A 21,742-nucleotide genomic window follows, 5' to 3' on the forward strand; every position below is an offset into this window, starting at 1 on the left:
AATAGAAGATAATGAGAAAATGCAGAAGTTTTATAACTAAAAAATGATACAAATGAAACAAAATACTCACTGAATAAGCTCAAGAACAAAATGGAAATGTTAGAGGAAAGATTTAGTGAACTCCAAGACAGATGAACAAAAATGACATAATCTAAACAACAGAGAAAAAAAAAAGACAGAAAAAAATCAACAGAGCTTCCGGGACCTATAAGATAATACCAAAAGGTCTAATATCTGTGTCATCAGAGACAGAGGAGAGAAGAAAGAGTATGGTAGAGAAAAAATACTTAAAAGAAATAAGGGCTGAATAAGAAGAAAACAAATCCTACTGTTTGCAACAACATGGATGGAGCTAGAGGATATTATGCTCAGTGAAATAAGCCAGGCGGAGAAAGACAAGTACCAAATGATTTCACTCATCTGCGGAGCATAAGAACAAAGCAAAGACTGAAGGAATAAAACAGCAGCAGACTCACAGAACCCAAGAATGGACTAACAGTTGGCAAAGAGAAAGGGACTTGGAGGGGGTGGGTGGGAAGGGAGGGAGAAGGGGAATAAGGGACATTACAATTAGCACACATAATGTGTTTGTGGGGGGCATGGGGAAGGCAGTATAGCACAAAGCAGATAAGTAGTGACTCTATAGCATCTTACTACGCTGATGGACAGTGACTGTAACACGGTATGTAGTGGGGACTTGATAATGGGGTGAATCTAGTAACTACAATGTTGCTCATGTGATGGTATATTAATGACACCAAATTAATTAATTGAATTGAAATGAATTGAAATAAAATAGAATAGAAAAATAAAATAATAAAATAAAATAAATGAAATGAAATGAAAACAAAACAAAACAAAAAACAAAACTACAGAGAAGAACAGATCAGAAATTGCCAGAGGTCCGGGGAGGGTATGTCTGAAAAAGGATGACATGAAGGAATTTTTGAATTCATAGAAATGCTTTGTATGTAACTGTGATGGTGGATTTATCAAAACCTGATAGAACTGTACACCACAAAAGTGAATTGTACATTATGTAGATTTAAAATAAAATTAACCTGTGGGAATAAGGATGGAGTACAGGATGTGACAAATGAATCTTAACTGTATTATAAATGATCACATACTCACACTGAAGGGTGTAAGGAACAAGCTGACCCGCAAAATGTCAGCAGTGTTTTGACTGGTACTGTAACATTAAATTCAAAAGAAATTACACATAAACACTGTATTCTAGTGGGAGGAACTTGTTTCCCACCTGGATAAGGGTTAGAATTCTGAAATGACTTTATTTATATATTAGGCCAATATAGTGTAAATAACAAGAGCCAAGTTTATCACCACTGAAGAAGGAATTACAAATAAAGAGGAAAGAGTACCAATCAACCCTGTGGTTCTAGATTCATTGGAGGTATTGATTATCAATTTACGGTTTAAGGAAACACACACACACATGTATACATACATACATACATTTCTACACAAACATATATGTTGATAGAAATAAATATACATGTAGGTATATGTATGTGTTAACATACATACACATAATTCTTAGCTTTATTAATTGAGAGCAGCTAGAAGCAGTGAGATCCTAGTAGCAATGAGCAAACCCTGGTGCTTACATCTTCATATCTAAATACTGTTCTCTATTGATGTTCCCTACTATTCCTGTTTTGTCTATTTCTCCCTCAGATATGTTAGTATTTATTTAATATACTTAGGTGCTCCAATGTTGGGTGTGTTTATATTTATAATTGCTATACTATCTAGATGAAATCACCCCTTCATTATTATTATGTAATGACATTCTTTGTCTCTTGTTACTGTTTTTGACTTAAAGTTTATTTTGTCTGATATAAGTATAACTACCCCTGTTCTCTTTTGGTTTCTACTTGCATGGAATATCTTCTTCCATTCCTTCACTTCACGCCAGTGTGTCCTTAAAGCTAACATGAGTCTCTTTAAAGGCAGGATATAGCTGGGTCTTTTTTTATCCATGCACTCTATGTCTTTTCATTCACTTACACTTAGAGTAATTATTGATAGGTAAGGACTTACTAATGCCATTTCATTGTTTTTTGGCTGTTTTGTAGATTCCTTGTATCTTTCTTCCTCTCTCACTGCCTTCCTTTGTGAATTGGTGATTTTCTGTAATAGTATGTTCTGATCTCCTTTATCATTTGTGAATTTACTACAGGGTTTTTCTTTGTGGTTACCATGATGCTTATGTAAAACATCTTATAACCACCTGTTTAATATGATAACAACCTTGACCACATATAGAAAAACTACCCTTTTACTCCCCCCATTTTGATGTTTTTAAACACCCTGTCAACAATGGACAGGAAAATCAGAAAGGAAACATTGAACTTCAACCATACTTTAGACCAAATTATATATATAAAATACAGACATATAAAAAAGACACATAAAAAAACATTCAGACATATAAAGAACATTCCATCCATCATCAGACGAATAGATATTGTTATCAAACATGCACAGAACATTCTCCAGGATGGATTTATACGATAGGCCACAAAACAAGTCTTAGCAAATTTAAGAAGACTGAAATTGTAACAACTACCTTTTCCAACCATAATGATATAAAACTAGAAATCAAAGCACGGCAGCAGGAAATTCTACAAATACATGCAAGTTAAACAATAACAGTCCTGAAAAATGAGGCTGTCAAATAAAAAATAAAAAGGGAAAGCAAAAGATATCTTGAAACAAACAAAAATGGGAACGAACATAAGAAAAACCTTGAAATGTAGTAAAAAGCAGTTCTATGAGGAAAGTTTATAGCAATAAATGCCTATTTATTTAAAAAAAAGGTCTCAAATAAACAACCTAACTTTACACCTCAAGTCACTGGGAAAAGAAGAACAAACTTGCTCAAAGGTAGAAGAAGGAAATAACAGAAATCAGAGCAGAAAAATAAAAATATAATAATAATAAATAAAAATAGAAAAAGTAGAAAAAACAGAAAAGTTCAAAGATACTATAAGCTGGTTTTTAGAAAAAATGCTAGACTAAGAAAAAGGAGAGAAGACTCAAAATCGTAAGTTAAAGAGAACACATTGCAACTGGTACCAAAGAAATACACAGGATTATAAGAGACTATTATGAACAAAATATGCCAACAAATTGGATTACCTAGAAGAAACAGACAAATTCTTAGAAACATAAAACTTACCAAGACTGAATTATGAAAAAACTAGAAAATATGAACAGACCAACAAGGAGATTGAATCAATTATTCAAATCCTCCCAAAAAAGAAAAGAACAGGGCCAGATGGTTTCACTGGTGAATTCCACCAAACTTTCAAGGAATAGCACCAATTCTTCTCAAACTCATCCAAAAACTAAAGAGTAAAGAACAATTCCAGACTCATTTTATGAGGCCAGCATTACTGGTCCAAAACCAGATGACAGTACAAGAAAACTACAGAGTAATATCCTGATGAATATAGGAAAAAAAGTTCTTAATAATAAAGGATTAACAAACTAAATTCAAAAGCACATTAAAAGAACCATACACCATGATCAAATGGGATTTATCCCTGGGCTGCAAGGATGGTTCAATATATGCAAATCAATAAACGTGAAATACCACATTAATAGAATGAAAGATAAAAACCATATGATTATCTCAATAGACGCAGAAAAAGTATTTGACAAAATATAACATCCTTTCATGATAAAAACTCTTAACAAATTGAGCATGAAAGGAACACACTTGAACATAACAAAGATCATGTATGACAAACCTTTAGCTAACATTATGCTCAATGGTGAAAAGCTTGAAAGCTTTTTTCCCTCAAATATCAGGAACAAAATAAAGATTCCCACCCTCACAACTCTTATTCAACATAGCACTGGAAGTTCTACCCAGAACAACCAGTCAAGAAAAATAAAAGGCATCCATATCAGGAAGGAAGAAGTAAAACTGTCTTTGTTTAGATGATATGATCTAATATGTAGAAAATCCTAAAGATTCCACCATGTATAGATGTGTAAACATTCACTGAGCTGTACACAATTTGTGGATTTTACTGTACATATCTCAATTAAAAAAAGACTTCACCAAGAAACTGTGAGAACTAATCAATAAATTTGGTAAAGTTGCAGCATGCAAAATCAACATACAAAAATCAGTTCTAACAACAAAGCATCTGAAAAAGAAATAAAGTCCCATTCACATTAGCATCAAAAAGGATAAAATATCTGGGAATAAATTTAAATGAAGTAAAAGATCAGTACACTGAAAACAAGATTTTGATAAAAGAAACTGATGAAGACACAAATGTAAAGATATCCCATGTTAATGAACCAGAAGAAATAAATGTAAAATTAAAATTAAACTTAATATGTAAATATTACTAAAATGTCCATGTCACCTAAAACTCGTGGCAACAGAGTGGAATGGTGATTACCAAGGACTGGGGAGCTGGGAAAACAGGGAGCTTTGGTCAAAAGATACAAACTTTCAGTTAGAAGATGAATACATTCTGGAGATCTATGCATAACATTGTAGTGATAATTAACAATAATGTATTATAATTGAAAATTAGGAGAGTAGATCTTAAACATTCTCACCATAAAAAATAATGGTAATTATGTCACATGATGGAGGTGTTAGCTAATGCTGTGATGGCAATTTCTTTGCAATATGTAAGTATATCAAATCAATATGTTGTAAACGTTAAACTTACACAGTGTTATATGTCAATTACATCTCAATGAGGCTGGAAAAAAATAAATTTAAAAAAATCCTGTTCTCCAAAAAAAGAAGCAAGGGTTCTTTGGAGAAATGGTTGATTTCAAGGCTGTAGCAGGGTCTGGAGCCAACATAAAAGTGTCCCAATAGCTATAACAGGAACAACTTGAGTAGTATTGGATTATAATCTGAAGAATGAGTAAATGCCGCTGAGTCCATACTGGTGTCACAAGAAAGGAATAAATAAATGGGGAGGAACAATAGCTCTTGCCTGTAGAAGTACTCGAATTAGTACAGGTAGAAGGAATTAAAGTAATATAAAAACTCCATTAGAATACTAGAGCAATAATTGCTATAGGCAAGATCCACTGATGGAAGATAAAATATTATCAAAGTTTAAGCAGAAACAGGTATCTGTATAGTATGCCAGTGTCTCCCTCAAAGATTCAGTATTTACAAAGGAAAAACAGAAACTTTATAGTGGAGAATCTTGGCAGATACCACTTTAGCCAACTGATCAAGGTTAACATCTCCAGTAATGCATATCAACCTAATGTGCTCCCTGATGAGATGCACTGAAAATGCATAACCTCAATCTAATCTTGAGACATCAGACTAAACTACATAAAAAAGACTCTCCAAAATAATCAAATCTCTACAAGGTCATGTATCTAGGTTCATGAAAAACAAGGAAATACTGTGAAACTGCCATAAGTTGAAGGAAACTAAGGAGACATAATAACTAAAATGCCACGTAGTATCTTGGATTGGATCTGAACAGAAAGGGTTCATTTGTGCAAAAATCAGGTGACATCAAAATCAGTGATATTTTATAGTTTTATATGAAAGGCAATTTCTTAGTTCTGGTTAATGTTTTATGGTTATGGTGCTATGTTAAGATGTTAACATAAAGGGAAGCTTTGGTAAAGGGCATATTGGAAGCTTCTAAGATACCCCCTGTGATCTCTGCCTCCTGGTCTCTGCCTCTTGCCCTTGTGTAATCACTAACCTTTTAGGGTGGGCTGGACATAGTGATTCACTTCTATTGAACAGAATATGGCAGAAATAGTGAGATTCACTTCCAAGGTTAGGTTACTAAGACTGTACCTTTTGTCTTGGGCACCCTTTCTTGTTTGTTTATTTGCTCACTATAAGGGAAGCTTAGTTGTCACATTTGAGCTGCTTTATGGAAGGAAGGAACTGATGGCTCTAGCCAACAGCCAGACAAGAAAGTTTGGAAGCACATACTCTTAGACAAGCCTTGAGATGGGAGCTGCAGCCAGTACCTTGTTTGCAACCTTGTGAGAAATCCTGAACCAGAAGCACCAAAGCCATAGAAACTATGGGATAATATTTATTGTTTTAAGCTGCTCCATTTCAAGGTAATATATTAACAGATAATTAATATAGAACTCTTTCTACTATTTTTGCAACTCCTCTGTAAGTCTAAAACTATCTCAAAATTAAAAAGTTAAAAAATACTTAATAATATGGTTTCACGTGTTTATGCAAATATATATACAGATGAATGTCTATGTGCATATATGTAGTTTGAATTATCTATGGACTCTGGAGTCAGACAAAACTAGATTCAAATGCTACCTTCCAACACTTAATATTGACCATGTGATCTTGGACAAAACAATTTCTCTAAGTATTAGGTTTTATAAATCTATAAATTGGGGTAAAACATCTAATATATATGATTACACTTAGTATAAAAGGATATAAGCATCTTCTACAATGCCTGGTACTTACTACACCTGAACAAATGGCATTATTGTTAGTTCATACTAACTATTCTTTTCTTCTCATTCAAGGAATTCAGTTCCAATAACCTGCCATTTTTTTCACTTTGAAGAGTTTTAAGTATTACATATAAACTTGCCAATCTTTTAATTTCTAGACATTAAAAAAGTACCAATGCTGATCTCTATATAGTACTATTTATAATACTGAAACCAGAGATTGACCTTGCTTTTCTAACCCCAGTCCAATTCTCAATCACCACCTTTTAGTTTTCCAACCATCCTTTCCTTCTATCATCATCCACATTTGAGTACCAAAGATATTAAAATGACTTGTCGAAGAGAACTGGTAGAAGAACTGGAAGGAGATTCAAGGAAACAGTACCATGTGGTGAACAAGCTCTTACTTTAACTGAACAGACTGCATTTGAATGCACATTCTGCTGCTTACAAACAGCATTACTTGAGAGAATGAAGTTTGCTGACAAAGTGGCAATGTCAGTGTCTGCTTCCCATAGGGTAAATAAGGATAACACCACCTACCTCAAAGGATTATCACGAGTATTAAATGAGATAACATATGTAAGTCCCTCACTGCCATGACTACCATATATAGGTGCTGAATAAACATTTTCCCTTCCTCCTTTCTAAGCCTAGGGCTTTCCACTATGATATGCTGCCTTCTCAACCATAAGGTGGAAACACTGAACACACAGGGTAATTCTGTTTAGCCATATTTTAAGAGACTCATTAATGTAAATTCAAGTAATGCCAGTCTTAAAATTAGGCAATATAATGTAAATCAAATGTATTCATCCCTGAACTGCATTTCCTTTCCTACAATACACTGTGAGTGGGGCATCTCATCACGGAGCACATTATGTTGACAAGCATTACTGATGATAACTTGTCTAAAGTTATGTCTGCCAGGACTCTCCACCGAAAGATACCATTTTTTCACTGTAAATACTAAATATTTTAGAGGAATCATAAAATGGAAACAGAGAGAGAAAGAGAGACAGAGAGCTAAACAGAGAGAAAACAAACAAGCAGGAGAGTGAGCATGAGCACATATCCCCTCCAAAAACCTGGTCTTCAGTATATTTCCAACATAATAAGGAACTGGTAAACTGTACTACCAGATTATCAAAGATTCTTCTCAAAGTAATTCAATGTTTAAAACACTTGACACCAATTCTTGTCAAAAGCCCTTGAAAATATAAATTACTTTCAAATGTTCTCTCCTACTTAGGTATTTATTCCTTGAAAGACTTCTAGAAGATTGGTCAGATACAACCTCCCCAAAGAGAACTAACTCATATTGCCACTCCCCCAGGAACTTAACACTTGCTTAATTATTTTAAACCCGTTATCACAAATTTCATCAGCTTGCTTGTCATCACAGTGAGACTCACCGATCTGCAGATACCGGAGTCCCATCTGGATTGGAATATCCTTCCAAATCTGAAATGTTCACTTGTGTTTGCCTTGAGGTTACTATCTGGCTATTCTGAAAAGGTATGGTTTTCAAGTCCTGAGTAATAGTTTTACTATCAGGAAGAGAAGACTGTATGACTTGGAAGTCCGATGAAGATTTAAGTCCTAGAGAACCTAAAGATTCTTGATCCTGTGCTATAGGTTTACTGGTCAATAAATTGGAGGCCAGTTCCAATGATCTTGAAGATACAGTCTGTAGGTCAGAGTTAAACTCACTATCCATCCTTGTTTTAGAAGCAGGATCCAATGAATAAAACCTTTCATGTAAAGTTCCACTATCCAACTTGGAAGGAGTCTTGGGACAAAGAGTTATATGAAAACAAGAAAGTGCTTTTCTATTTGAAGGTGGAGTAGATGCAGATGTTACCACTGTACATTGATTTGGGGCTGACTGGGAGACCACATTATTGGACTTGGCTTCAATATTTATCGTATCAGCAATGTGTGGTTTATGCTTATTTTGATTATTCCTTTCTACTACACAATCCTGACCTTCAGGAAGGAGGGAATGGTGTTTTCTCATACAGTGATCTACATCTGGGGCTTTGCTTTGTTGAAGGAGCTGACGTTGTTCAAGGAAAATGGAAGAAGGAAGGTCTGAAGTTATATAATCCTGACCTTGAAGAAAGGGAGAGTGGTTTTCTCTCATCTTATGATCTACATGCGGGGTTTTAGTTTGTTCAAAGAGTTCTCGCTTTTCAAGAAAAATGCGGCAAGGAAGGTTTGGAACCACATAATCTTGATGTTGGGGAGGGGGAGAATGGTGTTTTCTCACATGGTGATCTGCGTGTGGGGATTTGCTTTGTTCAAAGAGCTCTTGTTGTTCAAGAAAAATGTTCGAAGAAAGATCTGGAGTTACAGTTACAGTCTTCTTTTTTACTTCTAGTGTGGAACTTGGTCTGCCCATGCTCATGAGGGTATGGTTATCAGAAAAATGAACTTCCTTGAAATTGCTATAATTGGCACTGGTACTAGGTTCAGAATGACTGCCTTTATAATATGATTTTTGTAATAGTTTTTCTTCTTGGTGAGAATGTTCAACAGGTAATTTTTGTCTTTGCCTATTACTTTCTGCTAAAATAGTCACAGATTTATCTGGTGACTGACTAATGATTTTAAATGATGAAGGGGAGGAGGTTTTCTGTTTTAGATCTCTAGGGGAATTTTGCTCTTTGGTGAGATGAGAATTAAATACTCCCACAGATGCTCCAGTACCCTGGCTACCTTCAGCAACACCAACCTTAAGAACAGAGGAATCTGAAAAGCATTTAGAATGTTGATGAGATGAAAAAGTGATGGAGGTAGTGAACTTTTTCATGGGTTCTGGGGGCAGCATTTGAGAAGAAGCATGACAATTCATTTCTTCAGGTGGCACACAAGCAGGTTCTACTGATTCGGACAGCCAAGGGTCCATCTTTTCATGGAATGGTATTTGAGGACTCTGGTTAATTCTGAAGTCATCAGTTGTAAAGTTCTGAAATGGGGGATGACTCTGTAAATGCAAAGAATTCCAAACTTTGAAGCGGGGTTTGTTCTGATCTAGTGATTTGGAAAGGTTGATGTGCCTGGTTCTCCATGATGATGGGCTCTGCTGTCTGATAATTTCTGAGGGTTCAGCAGATCTGAAAACACAAGGGTGGCTGTCCAACTGTTGCTGTTCAGCACTTAGAGTCCTGAAGCATCCTTTTTCATGGCTCTCAATAATAATGTGACTACATACAGTTTCTGGCTTGCATCCTATTCCCCGTGGACTCCGTAAAGCCTAGAAGATATAAACAAGTTCTTACTTGCAGTAATCCAAATAGTTATATAAAAATAAGTTTTATAGCCAGGCTAAGATTTGACCATGAAGGTCATGTTTATTTTTTACAATAAAACAGGTAAAACACAAGAAAAAGACAGTTAATTCATGATAACTGAAACATCATTTATCTCATCTAAAAATGTTTCACTAAAGTAACAAAGGCAAAGATTACTGTTGTCTCCCAAAAGGTTGTCTCACCTTTTTCTTTTAATAATAGAGGTCCCTTACCCCAATTTTTGCTAGTCACATGGACACCAAACTAGAGACATTTCTGGTTTCTTTTGCAGCTAGGTGTAACCATATAGTCAACTAGGTTTAGGTCAATAGGATCTGAGAAAAAGTAGTAAATACAACTTCTGCTTTCTGTCTTAAAAAATATCAAGTTCTTGACTTTCATGTTCACATACTACTACCATCACTAACATAACCATGACTTCTGGCCACTTGAAAATGGTGATGTTTAGAACAACCTTGGAAGCCATGTGTAAGGATAGCTCAGCTGCCCAGCCAGTGTGGGTCCTTGGATGACCTCAAGGAGCAGAGCCCCTATCCTACCTTGGACTATTACATGAAAGGAAAATAAAATTCTACCTTATTTTAGCCACCATTGTATTTCTGTGTCTTTTTGTTATAGAACCTTGGCCTATACCCTAATATTTTATCAATAAGAATAAAGAAAGGAATATTCCTAAGAACAGGTAAGAGAAATAAACTTCTTTCTGGGGTATAGGATCAGTACCTAAAGCTACCATGAATATAAAATTTCTTTGATACTTCCATGTTTGACCTATAAAGTTATAACCTTGACATTCTATTTGATGACACAGCCACATTAGATTTCATATAAAAGGATTATAAATTATGCTGCCATTCCCATTTGATGGGGAAGACGCACTTTTCCCTGTTCTTCCTGCTAAGTACAACAAAAAATCCTGGACATTATATATAAGACAAACTGAAGAAGAATCTGAAAGATGTAGAGAAGAAGGACTGGCTAGGGACCTTGGGACCTGAGGAATGATATGGTAGTGAGATCCCTAGGTTTTCTTTTAACTTCATATATCCCAGATTGGATCCAAAGAGGCCAGCAACCTAGGACCAAAGGGCACAGATAAAAGGTAACAAAAACATGTCTCACTGGCGAAAAAAAACCCAGTAAAGGTGAAATACAGCATAACAGAAAACATTTAAACAAGTAACACCTTTATTCTAACCAACACCATAGACAACTGTGGCCTCACCCACACCCGCACCAGCAAAGGCCAAGTGAAGAGCCCAGACTCCCCCTTTCACAACTATAATGAAGCACCTCATCACCAAGGGCAAGGTGGTATCAGAGATGGCCAAGTAGGAACCCAGGACTTGTTTTCAGCCCTACTGGCTGGAAATGAGCAACCTCTCCCCATGGTGTCAATGTAGACCACATGGGGAGACAACTTTTATTCCTGTTCGGCAGTAATGGGATGATCCCCTCTCTCTCTCTCAGCAACAGACTGGACGAAATATTTGTAAATCCTATATCCAGTAAAAGATGTGTATATAACACACAAAAACAACTCTCAAAACTCAACAGTTAAAAAAAATTTAGAAAAATGGGCAAAAAACAGACATTTCACTAAGTAAGACAGAGATGGGAAATAAGGGCATGAAAAGATGTTTAACACCACTAACATTAAGGAAATGCAAATTAACACCACAGTGAGTTGTGAGTTACCACAACAGAATAGCTAAAAAATAAGAATTAGTGACACCACTAAATGCTGGTAAAGCTGTGAAATAATGGTATCATGCACAGATTACTCCTGGAAATGTAAAATGGTACAACCACCCTGGAAAATGGTGTAGCAGTTTTTCAAAAAACTAAACATAAAACTACGATATGACCCAGCAGTTGCACTTCTGGGCATTTATCCCAGAGAAACAAAGCCATGTTCACCAAAAACCTGCACATGAATGTTTATAGAAGTTTTATTTGTAATAGCCCCAAACTGCAGAACAACTAATATGTCATTCAATAGGTAACTATTTAAATAAACTGTAGTATATCCATACAATGGAATACTACACATCAATAAAAAGGAACAGATTACTGATACACACAACAACCTGGATATTCTCCAAAGAATTTTGCTGAGTGAAAAAAGCCAATACTAAAAGGTTGAATACTGTATGATTCCATTTATATTACATTCTTGAAGTGACAAAACTATAGAAATGGAGACCAGATTAATGGTTGCCAGGGGTTAAGAAAGGGGTGGGAGCAGGAGAGAAGTGGATATAGCTATTGCAAAGCAACAAAAAAGACCTTTGTGGTGATTCCAAGTTAAGTATCCTGATTGTAATTATTGTCAATATCCTGATCATGATATATAATTACAGATTTGCAAGATGTTATTACTGGTGGAAACTGGGAAAAGTGTAAGAGCAATCTTTCTGTATTATTTCTTACTACTGCATGTGAATCTACAATTATTTCAAAATTTAATGTTGAAAAATCTTAAAGCCAATAAATTAATTAAACACCACTAGACAAAACCAACGCTTTAAAAATGCCATTTGTATTCCATGTCCTAGTACCCTGACACTACCTGACATATCACTGGGAAACAAATAAATCAATTTAAGAAACATAAACTTAATCCAGTCTCTTAGAACTGAGCATGATTAGATTTGCACTCATCCTAAAACATATTTCTCCCTTCTTTCCCACAATCCATATCTCACAATTTTTTAAAACACTCTATACCCTACATTACTTCTTTTAAGCTTATAATAATTGTAAACATCTTTCATAATAACCTTTCCATTTAAAAAATTCTCATAGTGTTAGTATTAGGTAAATAAATTTTCTTATTTTCCTATGTATGAACATTTCAGATAAGCTATAAAACATTTGTTACATCACAACAAAGTATCATTATATATCTAACAGGCTCTTAGAAGCTAATGTTTCATTCAACTAATTCCAAAATTCTTTCATGATAAAATCACTCAGCAAACTACAAATGAAAGGGACTTCCTCAACCAGAAGGACATTTACAAAAGATGCAGAGCTAATATTATGCTAAATGGTGCAAATAGAGGTTTTTCCCCTAGTTAAGAATGAGACAAGTATGCCCATTCTTCCTTTTACTTTCAAAATGACACTGGAGGTTCCAGCCAATCTGGAAAGCAATTAAACCCAGATTGGAAAGGAAGAAATAAAACTACCTCTATTTGCAGATGACATGGTTTTCTATATAAAAAATCCCAAGGAAACCACACAAAACCACCAGGACTAATAATAAACAAGTTCAATAAAGTTGCAGGATACAAGCTCAAGATACAAAAATCAAGTATATTTCAACACAGTGAACAATCAAAAAATGAAATTAAGAAAACAATTCCATTTACAACACCATAAAAAAGAATTAAATGCTTTAAAAATATAAATTTACTAAAATAAATATAAGACCAGTATACTATAAAACACTGTTGAAAGAAATTACAAAAGATCAAAATAAATGGAAGAGTGGTCCAATGGACTGGAAGATTTAATATTGTTAAGATGGCAGTATTTCCCATACTGATCCAGATTCAAGGCAATTTCTATCAAAATCCAACCTTTTTTTTTTGCAGAAATTGACAAGCAGATCCTAAAATTCATGCAGAAATTCAAGAAACCCAGACCAGTCACACTGATCTTGAAAATGATGAGCAAAGTTGGAGGACTCACTTTCTGATTTTAAAACTTACTACCCAGTTACAGTAATCAAAACAGGGTGCTACTGGCGCAGGGTATACATATAAATCGAGGGAACAGAACTGACAGCCCAGAAATAAAAACTAACATTTATGGTAACTTAATCTTCAACAAATGGACCAAGGAAATTCATGAGGAAAGAACAGTCTTTTCAAAAAAACGGGGGGCGGAGCCAGGATGGCGGCGTGAGTAGAGCAGTGGAAATCTCCTCCCAAAAACACATAGAGCTATGAAAATATAACAAAGAAAAATCTTCCTAAAATAGAGACCACAGGACACAGGACAACATCCAGACCACATCCACACCTGCAAGAACCCAGCGCCTTGCGAAGGGGGTAAGATACAAGCCCCGGCCCGGCGGGACCCGAGCGCCCCTCCCCCCCGGCTCCCGGCGGGCAGAAAGAAACTGGTGCGGTTTTTTTTTGGCGAGTGCTTTTTGGAAGCCTTAAAGGGACGGGACCCCGTTGCTAGGGAGGCAGGGTGGCGGGACCGGTGAGCAGGTGCCTGGGACCGGCACCTGAGGACAAAGAATATCCCGCGTTTCTCCCTGCGGGACCGGCGGGCGGTTGCCTGAGACCGGCCACTGAGGACGGAGGAAATCGCGCGTTTTTCCCCTTTTTTTTTCTCTTTTTGGCGAGCACTTTTTGGAAGCCTTCAAGGGACAGGGACCCCGGTGCTAGGGAGGCAGGGTGGCGGGACTGGTGAGCGGGTGCCTGGGAACAGCGCCTGAGGACAAAGAATATCCCACGTTTTTCCCTGCAGGACCGGGGGGCGGGTGCTTGAGACCGGCACTTGAGGACAGAGGAAATCGCGCGTTTTCCCCCTTTTTTTTTCCCTCTTTTTTGCGAGTGCTTTTTGGAAGCCTAAAAGGGACAGGGACCCCGGTGCTAGGGAGGCAGGGCGGTGGGACTGGTGAGCGGGTGCCTGGGACCGGAGCCTGAGGACAAAGAATATCGTGCGTTTTTCCCTGTGGGACCGGTGGGCGGGTGCCTGAGACCAGCACCTGAGGAAGGAGGAAATCGCGTGTTTTTCCCCTTTTTTTCTCACTTTTTGGCGAGTGCTTTTTGGAAGCCTTAAAGGGACAGGGACCCCGGTGCTAGGGAGGCAGGGCGGCAGGACTGGTGAGCGGGTGCCTGGGACGAGCGCCTGAGGACAAAGAATATCAAGCATTCCTTCCCTGCGGGACCGGTGGGTGGGTGCTTTTTGGAAGCCTTGAAAGGACAGGGACCCTGGTGCTAGGGAGACAGGGCAGCAGGACCAGTGAGCGGGTGCCTGGGACCGGCAACTGAGGACAAAAAAAAAAAAAAAAATCGCGTGTTTTTCCTTTTTTTTTTCCTTTCTGTTCCCTCTCTCATTGTTGCTGTTGTTGTTTTGGTTTGGAGAGTACTTTTTGGAAGTCTTAAAGGGGCAGGACAGGTCACTTAGACCAGAGGCAGGGAATCTGGGGATCTCTGGGCACTCTAACCCCTTGGGCAGCAGGGAGCAGAGACGCCCCTTACGGAGATAAATAGCCTCCCGGCAGCTCCCCCTCCAACGGGGCTCCACCATTTTGGAGGAACAGCCCCAGCCAGGCCAAGCCCACAGCAACAGCGGAGATAAACCCCAAAGCAACTGGGCAGGAAGCAGAAGCCCTGTCTGCGCACAGCTGCCCAGCACGAGCCACTAGAGGTGGCTATTCTCCCAGGAAAAGGCCACAAACCAACAAGAAGGGAAGCTCTTCCAGCAGTCACTCGTACCAGCTCTGCAAACTATCTCTATCACCATGAAAAGGCAAAACTACAGGCAGACAAAGATCACAGAGACAACACCTGAGAGGGAGACAGACCTAACTAGTCCTCCTGAAAAAGAATTCAAAATAAAAATCATGAACATACTGACAGAGATGCAGAGAAAAATGCAAGAGCAATGGGATGAGATGCAGAGAAAAATGCAAGAGCAGTGGGATGAGATGCAGAGAAAAATGCAAGAGCAGTGGGATGAAGTCCGGAAGGAGATCACTGAGGTCAGGACGGAGATCACAGAAGTGAAACAATCCCTGGAAGGATTTATAAGCAGAATGGATAAGATGCAAGAGGCCATTGAAGGAATAGAAGCCAGAGAACAGGAACGTATAGAAGCTGACATAGACAGAGATAAAAGGATCTCCGGGAATGAAACAACACTAAGAGAAATATCTGACCAATACAAAAGGAATAATATTCGTATTATAGGGATACCAGAAGACGAAGAAAGAGGAAAAGGGATAGAAAGTCTCTTTGAAGAAATAATTGCTGAAAACTTCCCCAAACTGGGGGAAGAAATAATCGAACAGACCATGGAATTACACAGAACTCCCAACAGAAAGGATCCAAGGAGGACAACACCAAGACACATAGTAATTAAAATGGCAAGGATCAAGGACAAGGAAAGAGTTTTAAAGGCAGCTAGAGAGAAAAAGGTCACCTATAAAGGAAAACCCATCAGGCTAACATCAGACTTCTCGACAGAAACCCTACAGGCCAGAAGAGAATGGCATGATATACTTAATGCAATGAAACAGAAGGGCCTTGAACCAAGGATACAGTATCCAGCACGACTATCATTTAAATATGATGGCAGGATTAAACAATTCCCAGACAAGCAAAAGCTGAGGGAATTTGCTTCCGACAAACCACCTCTACAGGGCATCTTACAGGGACTGCTCTAGATGGGAGCACTCCTAAAAAGAGCACAGAACAAAACACACAACATATGAAGAATGGAGGAGGAGGAATAAGAAGGGAGAGAAGAAAAGAATCTCCAGACAGTGTATATAACAGCTCAGTAAGCGAGATAAGTTAGGCAGTAAGACACTAAAGAAGCTAACCTTGAACCTTTGGTAACCACGAATCTAAAGCCTGCAATGGCAATAAGTACATATCTCTCAATAGTCACCCTAAATGTAAATGGACTTAATGCACCAATCAAAAGACATAGAGTAATAGAATGGATAAAAAAGCAAGACCCATCTATATGCTGCTTACAAGAAACTCACCTTAAACCCAAAGATAAGCATAGACTAAAAGTCAAGGGATGGAAAAACATATTTCAGGCAAACAACAGTGAGAAGAAAGCAGGGGTTGCAGTACTAATATCAGACAAAATAGACTTCAAAACAAAGAAAGTAACAAGAGATAAAGAAGGATACTACATAATGATAAAGGGCTCAGTCCAACAAGAGGATATAACCGTTCTAAATATATATGCACCCAATACAGGAGCACCAGCATATGTGAAGCAAATACTAACAGAACTAAAGAGGGAAATAGACTGCAATGCATTCATTGTAGGAGACTTCAACACACCACTCACCCCAAAGGATAGATCCATCGGGCAGAAAATAAGTAAAGACACACAGGCACTGAACAACACACTAGAACAGATGGACCTAATAGACATCTATAGAACTCTACATCCAAAAGCAACAGGATACACATTCTTCTCAAGTGCACATGGAACATTCTCCAGAATAGACCACATACTAGCTCACAAAAAGAGCCTCAGTAAATTCCAAAATATTGAAATTCTACCAACCAATTTTTCAGACCACAAAGGTATAAAAGTAGAAATAAATTCTACAAAGAAAACAAAAAGGCTCACAAACACATGGAGGCTTAACAACATGCTACTAAATAATCAATGGATCAATGAACAAATCAAAAGAGAGATCAAGGAATATATAGAAACAAATGACAACAACAACACTAAGCCCGAACTTCTGTGGGACGCAGCGAAAGCAGTCTTAAGAGGAAAGTATATAGCAATCCAGGCACACTTGAAGAAGGAAGAACAATCCCAAATGAATAGTCTAACATCACAATTATTAAAACTGGAAAAAGAACAAATGAGGCCTAAAGTCAGCAGAAGGAGGGACATAATAAAGATCAGAGAAGAAATAAACAAAATTGAGAAGAATAAAACAATAGCAAAAATCAACGAAACCAAGAGCTGGTTCTTTGAGAAAAAAAACAAAATAGATAAGCCTCTAGCCCAACTTATTAAGAGAAAAAGAGAGTCAACACAAATCAACATAATCAGAAATGAGAATGGAAAAATCACGACAGACTCCACAGAAATACAAAGAATTATTAAAGACTACTATGAAAACCTATATGCCAACAAGCTGGAAAACCTAGAAGAAATGCACAACTTCCTAGAAAAATACAACCTCCCAAGACTGACCAAGGAAGAAACACAAAAGTTAAACAAACCAATTACAAGCAAAGAAATTGAAACGGTAATCAAAAAACTACCCAAGAACAAAACCCCGGGGCCGGACGGATTTACCTCGGAATTTTATCAGACACACAGAGAAGACATAATACCCATTCTCCTTAAAGTGTTCCACAAAATAGAAGAAGAGGGAATACTCCCAAACTCATTCTATGAGGCCAACATCACCCTAATACCAAAACCAGGCAAAGACCCCACCAAAAAAGAAAATTACAGACCAATATCCCTGATGAATGTAGATGCAAAAATACTCAATAAAATATTAGCAAACAGAATTCAACAGTATATCAAAAGGATCATACACCATGACCAAGTGGGGTTCATCCCAGGGATGCAAGGATGGTACAACATTCGAAAATCCATCAACATCATCCACCACATCAACAAAAAGAAAGACAAAAACCACATGATCATCTCCATAGATGCTGAAAAAGCATTTGACAAAATTCAACATCCATTCATGATAAAAACTCTCAGGAAAAATGGGAATAGAGGGCAAGTACCTCAACATAATAAAGGCCATATATGATAAACCCACAGCCAGCATTATACTGAACAGCGAGAAGCTGAAAGCATTTCCTCTGAGATCGGGAACCAGACAGGGATGCCCACTCTCCCCACTCTTATTTAACATAGTACTGGAGGTCCTAGCCACGGCAATCAGACAAAACAAAGAAATACAAGGAATCCAGATTGGTAAAGAAGAAGTTAAACTCTCACTATTTGCAGATGATATGATACTGTACATAAAAAACCCTAAAGACTCCACTCCAAAACTACTAGAACTGATATCGGAATACAGCAAAGTTGCAGGATACAAAATTAACACACAGAAATCTGTAGCTTTCCTATACACTAACAATGAATCAATAGATAGAGAAATCAGGAAAACAATTCCATTCACCATTGCATCAAAAAGAATAAAATACCTAGGAATAAACCTAACCAAAGAAGTGAAAGACTTTTACTCTGAAAACTACAAGTCACTCTTAAGAGAAATTAAAGGGGACACTAATAAATGGAAACTCATCCCATGCTCACGGCTAGGAAGAATTAATATTGTCAAAATGGCCATCCTGCCCAAAGCAATATACAGATTTGATGCAATCCCTCTCAAATTACCAGCAACATTCTTCAATGAATTGGAACAAATAATTCAAAAATTCATATGGAAACACCAAAGACCCTGAATAGCCAAAGCAATCCTGAAAAACAAGAATAAAGTAGGGGGGATTTTACTCCCCAACTTCAAGCTCTACTACAAAGCCATAGTAATCAAGACAATTTGGTACTGGCACAAGAACAGAGCCACAGACCAGTGGAACAGATTAGAGACTCCAGAAATTAACCCAAACATATATGGTCAATTAATATTTGATAAAGGGGCCATGGACATACAATGGCAAAATGACAGTCTCTTCAACAGATGGTGCTGGCAAAACTGGACAGCTACATGTAGGAGAATGAAACTGGACCATTGTCTAACCCCATATACAAAGGTAAACTCAAAATGGATCAGAGACCTGAATGTAAGTCATGAAACCATTAAACTCTTGGAAAAAAACATAGGCAAAAACCTCTTAGACATAAACATGAGTGATCTCTTCTTGAACATATCTCCCCGGGCAAGGAAAACAACAGCAAAAATGAGCAAGTGGGACTACATTAAGCTGAAAAGCCTCTGTACAGCGAAAGACACCATCAATAGAACAAAAAGGAACCCTACAGTATGGGAGAATATATTTGAAAATGACAGATCCAATAAAGACTTGACGTCCAGAATATATAAAGAGCTCACACGCCTCAACAAACAAAAAACAAATAACCCAATTAAAAAATGGGCAGAGGAACTGAACAGACAGTTCTCCAAAAAAGAAATACAGATGGCCAACAGACACATGAAAAGATGCTCCATATCGCTAATTATCAGAGAAATGCAAATTAAAACTACAATGAGGTATCACCTCACACCAGTAAGGATAGCTGCCATCCAAAAGACAAACAACAACAAATGTTGGCGAGGCTGTGGAGAAAGGGGAACCCTCCTACACTGCTGGTGGGAATGTAAATTAGTTCAACCATTGTGGAAAGCAGTATGGAGGTGCATCAAAATGCTCAAAACAGACCTACCATTTGACCCAGGAATTCCACTCCTAGGAATTTACCCTAAGAACGCAGCAATCAAGTTTGAGAAAGACAGATGCACTCCTATGTTTATCGCAGCACTATTTACAATAGCCAAGAATTGGAAGCAACCTAAATGTCCATCGGTAGATGAATGGATAAAGAAGATGTGGTACATATACACAATGGAATACTACTCAGCCATAAGAAGTGGAAAAATCCAACCATCGGCAGCAACATGGATGGAGCTGGAGAGTATTATGCTCAGTGAAATAAGCCAAGCGGAGAAAGAGAAATACCAAATGATTTCACTCATCTGAGGAGTATAGGAACAAAGGAAAAACTGAAGGAACAAAACAGCAGTGGAATTACAGAACCCAAGAATGGACTAACAGGTACCAAAGGGAAAGGAACTGGGGAGGATGGGTGGGCAGGGAGGGATAAGGGGGGGGGGAGAAGAAGGGGGGTATTAAGATTAGCATGCATGGGGGGGAGGGAGAAAGGGGAGGGTGGGCTGCACAACACAGAGAGGACAAGTAGTAAGTAGTGACTCTACAACATTTGGCTAAGCTGATGGACAGTAACCGTAATGTGGTTGTTAGGGGGGACCTGATATAGGGGAGAGCATAGTAAACATAGTATTCTTCATGTAAGTGCAGATTAAAAATTAAAAAAAAAAAAAAAAAGAAAGAAAGAAAGAAAGGGGGATTACTCCTTAACAGGATAAAACTATTGGTAAATCAAAGATCAACACATGCTTTAAATATCCTTAATGTTGATCACTTAAAGGGTGTCAGATGATCAGCTATGGAGGTACTCTTTTCTGATAATATTCCTTTCTCTTAATTAAAAAAAAAAAAAAAAAAGCAGTTACTGTGTGCTGACCTCCAGTGAGTTCTGCACAGTGGTATAGAGGGCATGTCAAAGTGTGGGCAAAGGGTCTGTTTGTTTCTATGCAGAAGATCAAGGCCTAGCTTGGATACCCAGAAAATGAACTAAGATACGATATGAGGAGGAGCTTCCGGCATCAGCAATCTCTGGAGGACTTGTGCCGGGGGATGATCATCAAAAAGCCTCCACAGGGATCCAGACGATGCTGCGGTTGTGGCTGCATCCAGCCCACCATCTCCTGGACTTGCCATAGGAATGAGGAGGGAGATGTCTAGGCTGGCATGTGCATACAGTGAGACAACGAATTTGACCGGATCTGTACTGTTGGAACTCAACCAGGAGTTGGGAGGGGTGCAAGTTGTAGCACTCCAAAATCTCATGACTATAGACTATCTATGGTTAAAAGAACATATGGGATGTGAACAGATCCCAGAAATGGGCTGCTTTAATTTGTCTGATGGTTCAAGTACAGTTGGACAATATCCATCATATCATAGATAAATTTTCACAAATGCCTAGGGTGCCTAAATGGTTTTCTTGGCTTCACTGGAGATGGATGGTAATTATAGATTTGCTTTGTTTATGTCACCGTATTCCTATTATGTTAATATGTGTGTGCAAATTAGTTAGTAGTTTAAAACCTATACATACTTAAGGTACTATACAAGAAGATATGTCAAAGAAATAATCAATCCTCCCATGTTTCCTTCATATGCTACATCTATAGCTTTTCTTCTTCCTTCCTAATTACAACCCTTAAATAGAATTCGTGCCTCATATCGAATTTACCGAGTATCATAATTCCTCCAGGTGGTAAAGATACCTCGAGACAAGTGCTGGGCATAGAAGCCACAGGGCATAAATCTGCAAAGAAGTAAAAAGCTAACCTTTGCAAACAATATGGCTTCTCTCTCACTTACCAACTTTACATTTCCCTGTATGGCCCCGGAAGATGA

The 21,742-nt window shown here is 37.8% G+C and overlaps 1 protein-coding gene across 10 annotated transcripts in view; it reads right to left on the bottom strand.

Annotated features, from left to right (window-relative positions):
• ALMS1 (ALMS1 centrosome and basal body associated protein) overlaps nucleotides 1–21,742 on the bottom strand; it is a 209,423-nt gene that overhangs the window by 108,024 nt on the left and 79,657 nt on the right. For all 10 annotated transcript variants that reach the window (XM_073211457.1, XM_073211435.1, XM_073211451.1 and 7 more), the window contains one exon: nucleotides 7,893–9,736. In XM_073211457.1, the coding sequence (XP_073067558.1) occupies nucleotides 7,893–9,736 (1,844 nt within the window). The remainder of the gene's footprint in view (nucleotides 1–7,892; nucleotides 9,737–21,742) is intronic.

The sequence above is a fragment of the Manis javanica genome, chromosome 1 (genome assembly GCF_040802235.1).
Source record: "Manis javanica isolate MJ-LG chromosome 1, MJ_LKY, whole genome shotgun sequence".
Classification (NCBI taxonomy): domain Eukaryota; kingdom Metazoa; phylum Chordata; class Mammalia; order Pholidota; family Manidae; genus Manis; species Manis javanica.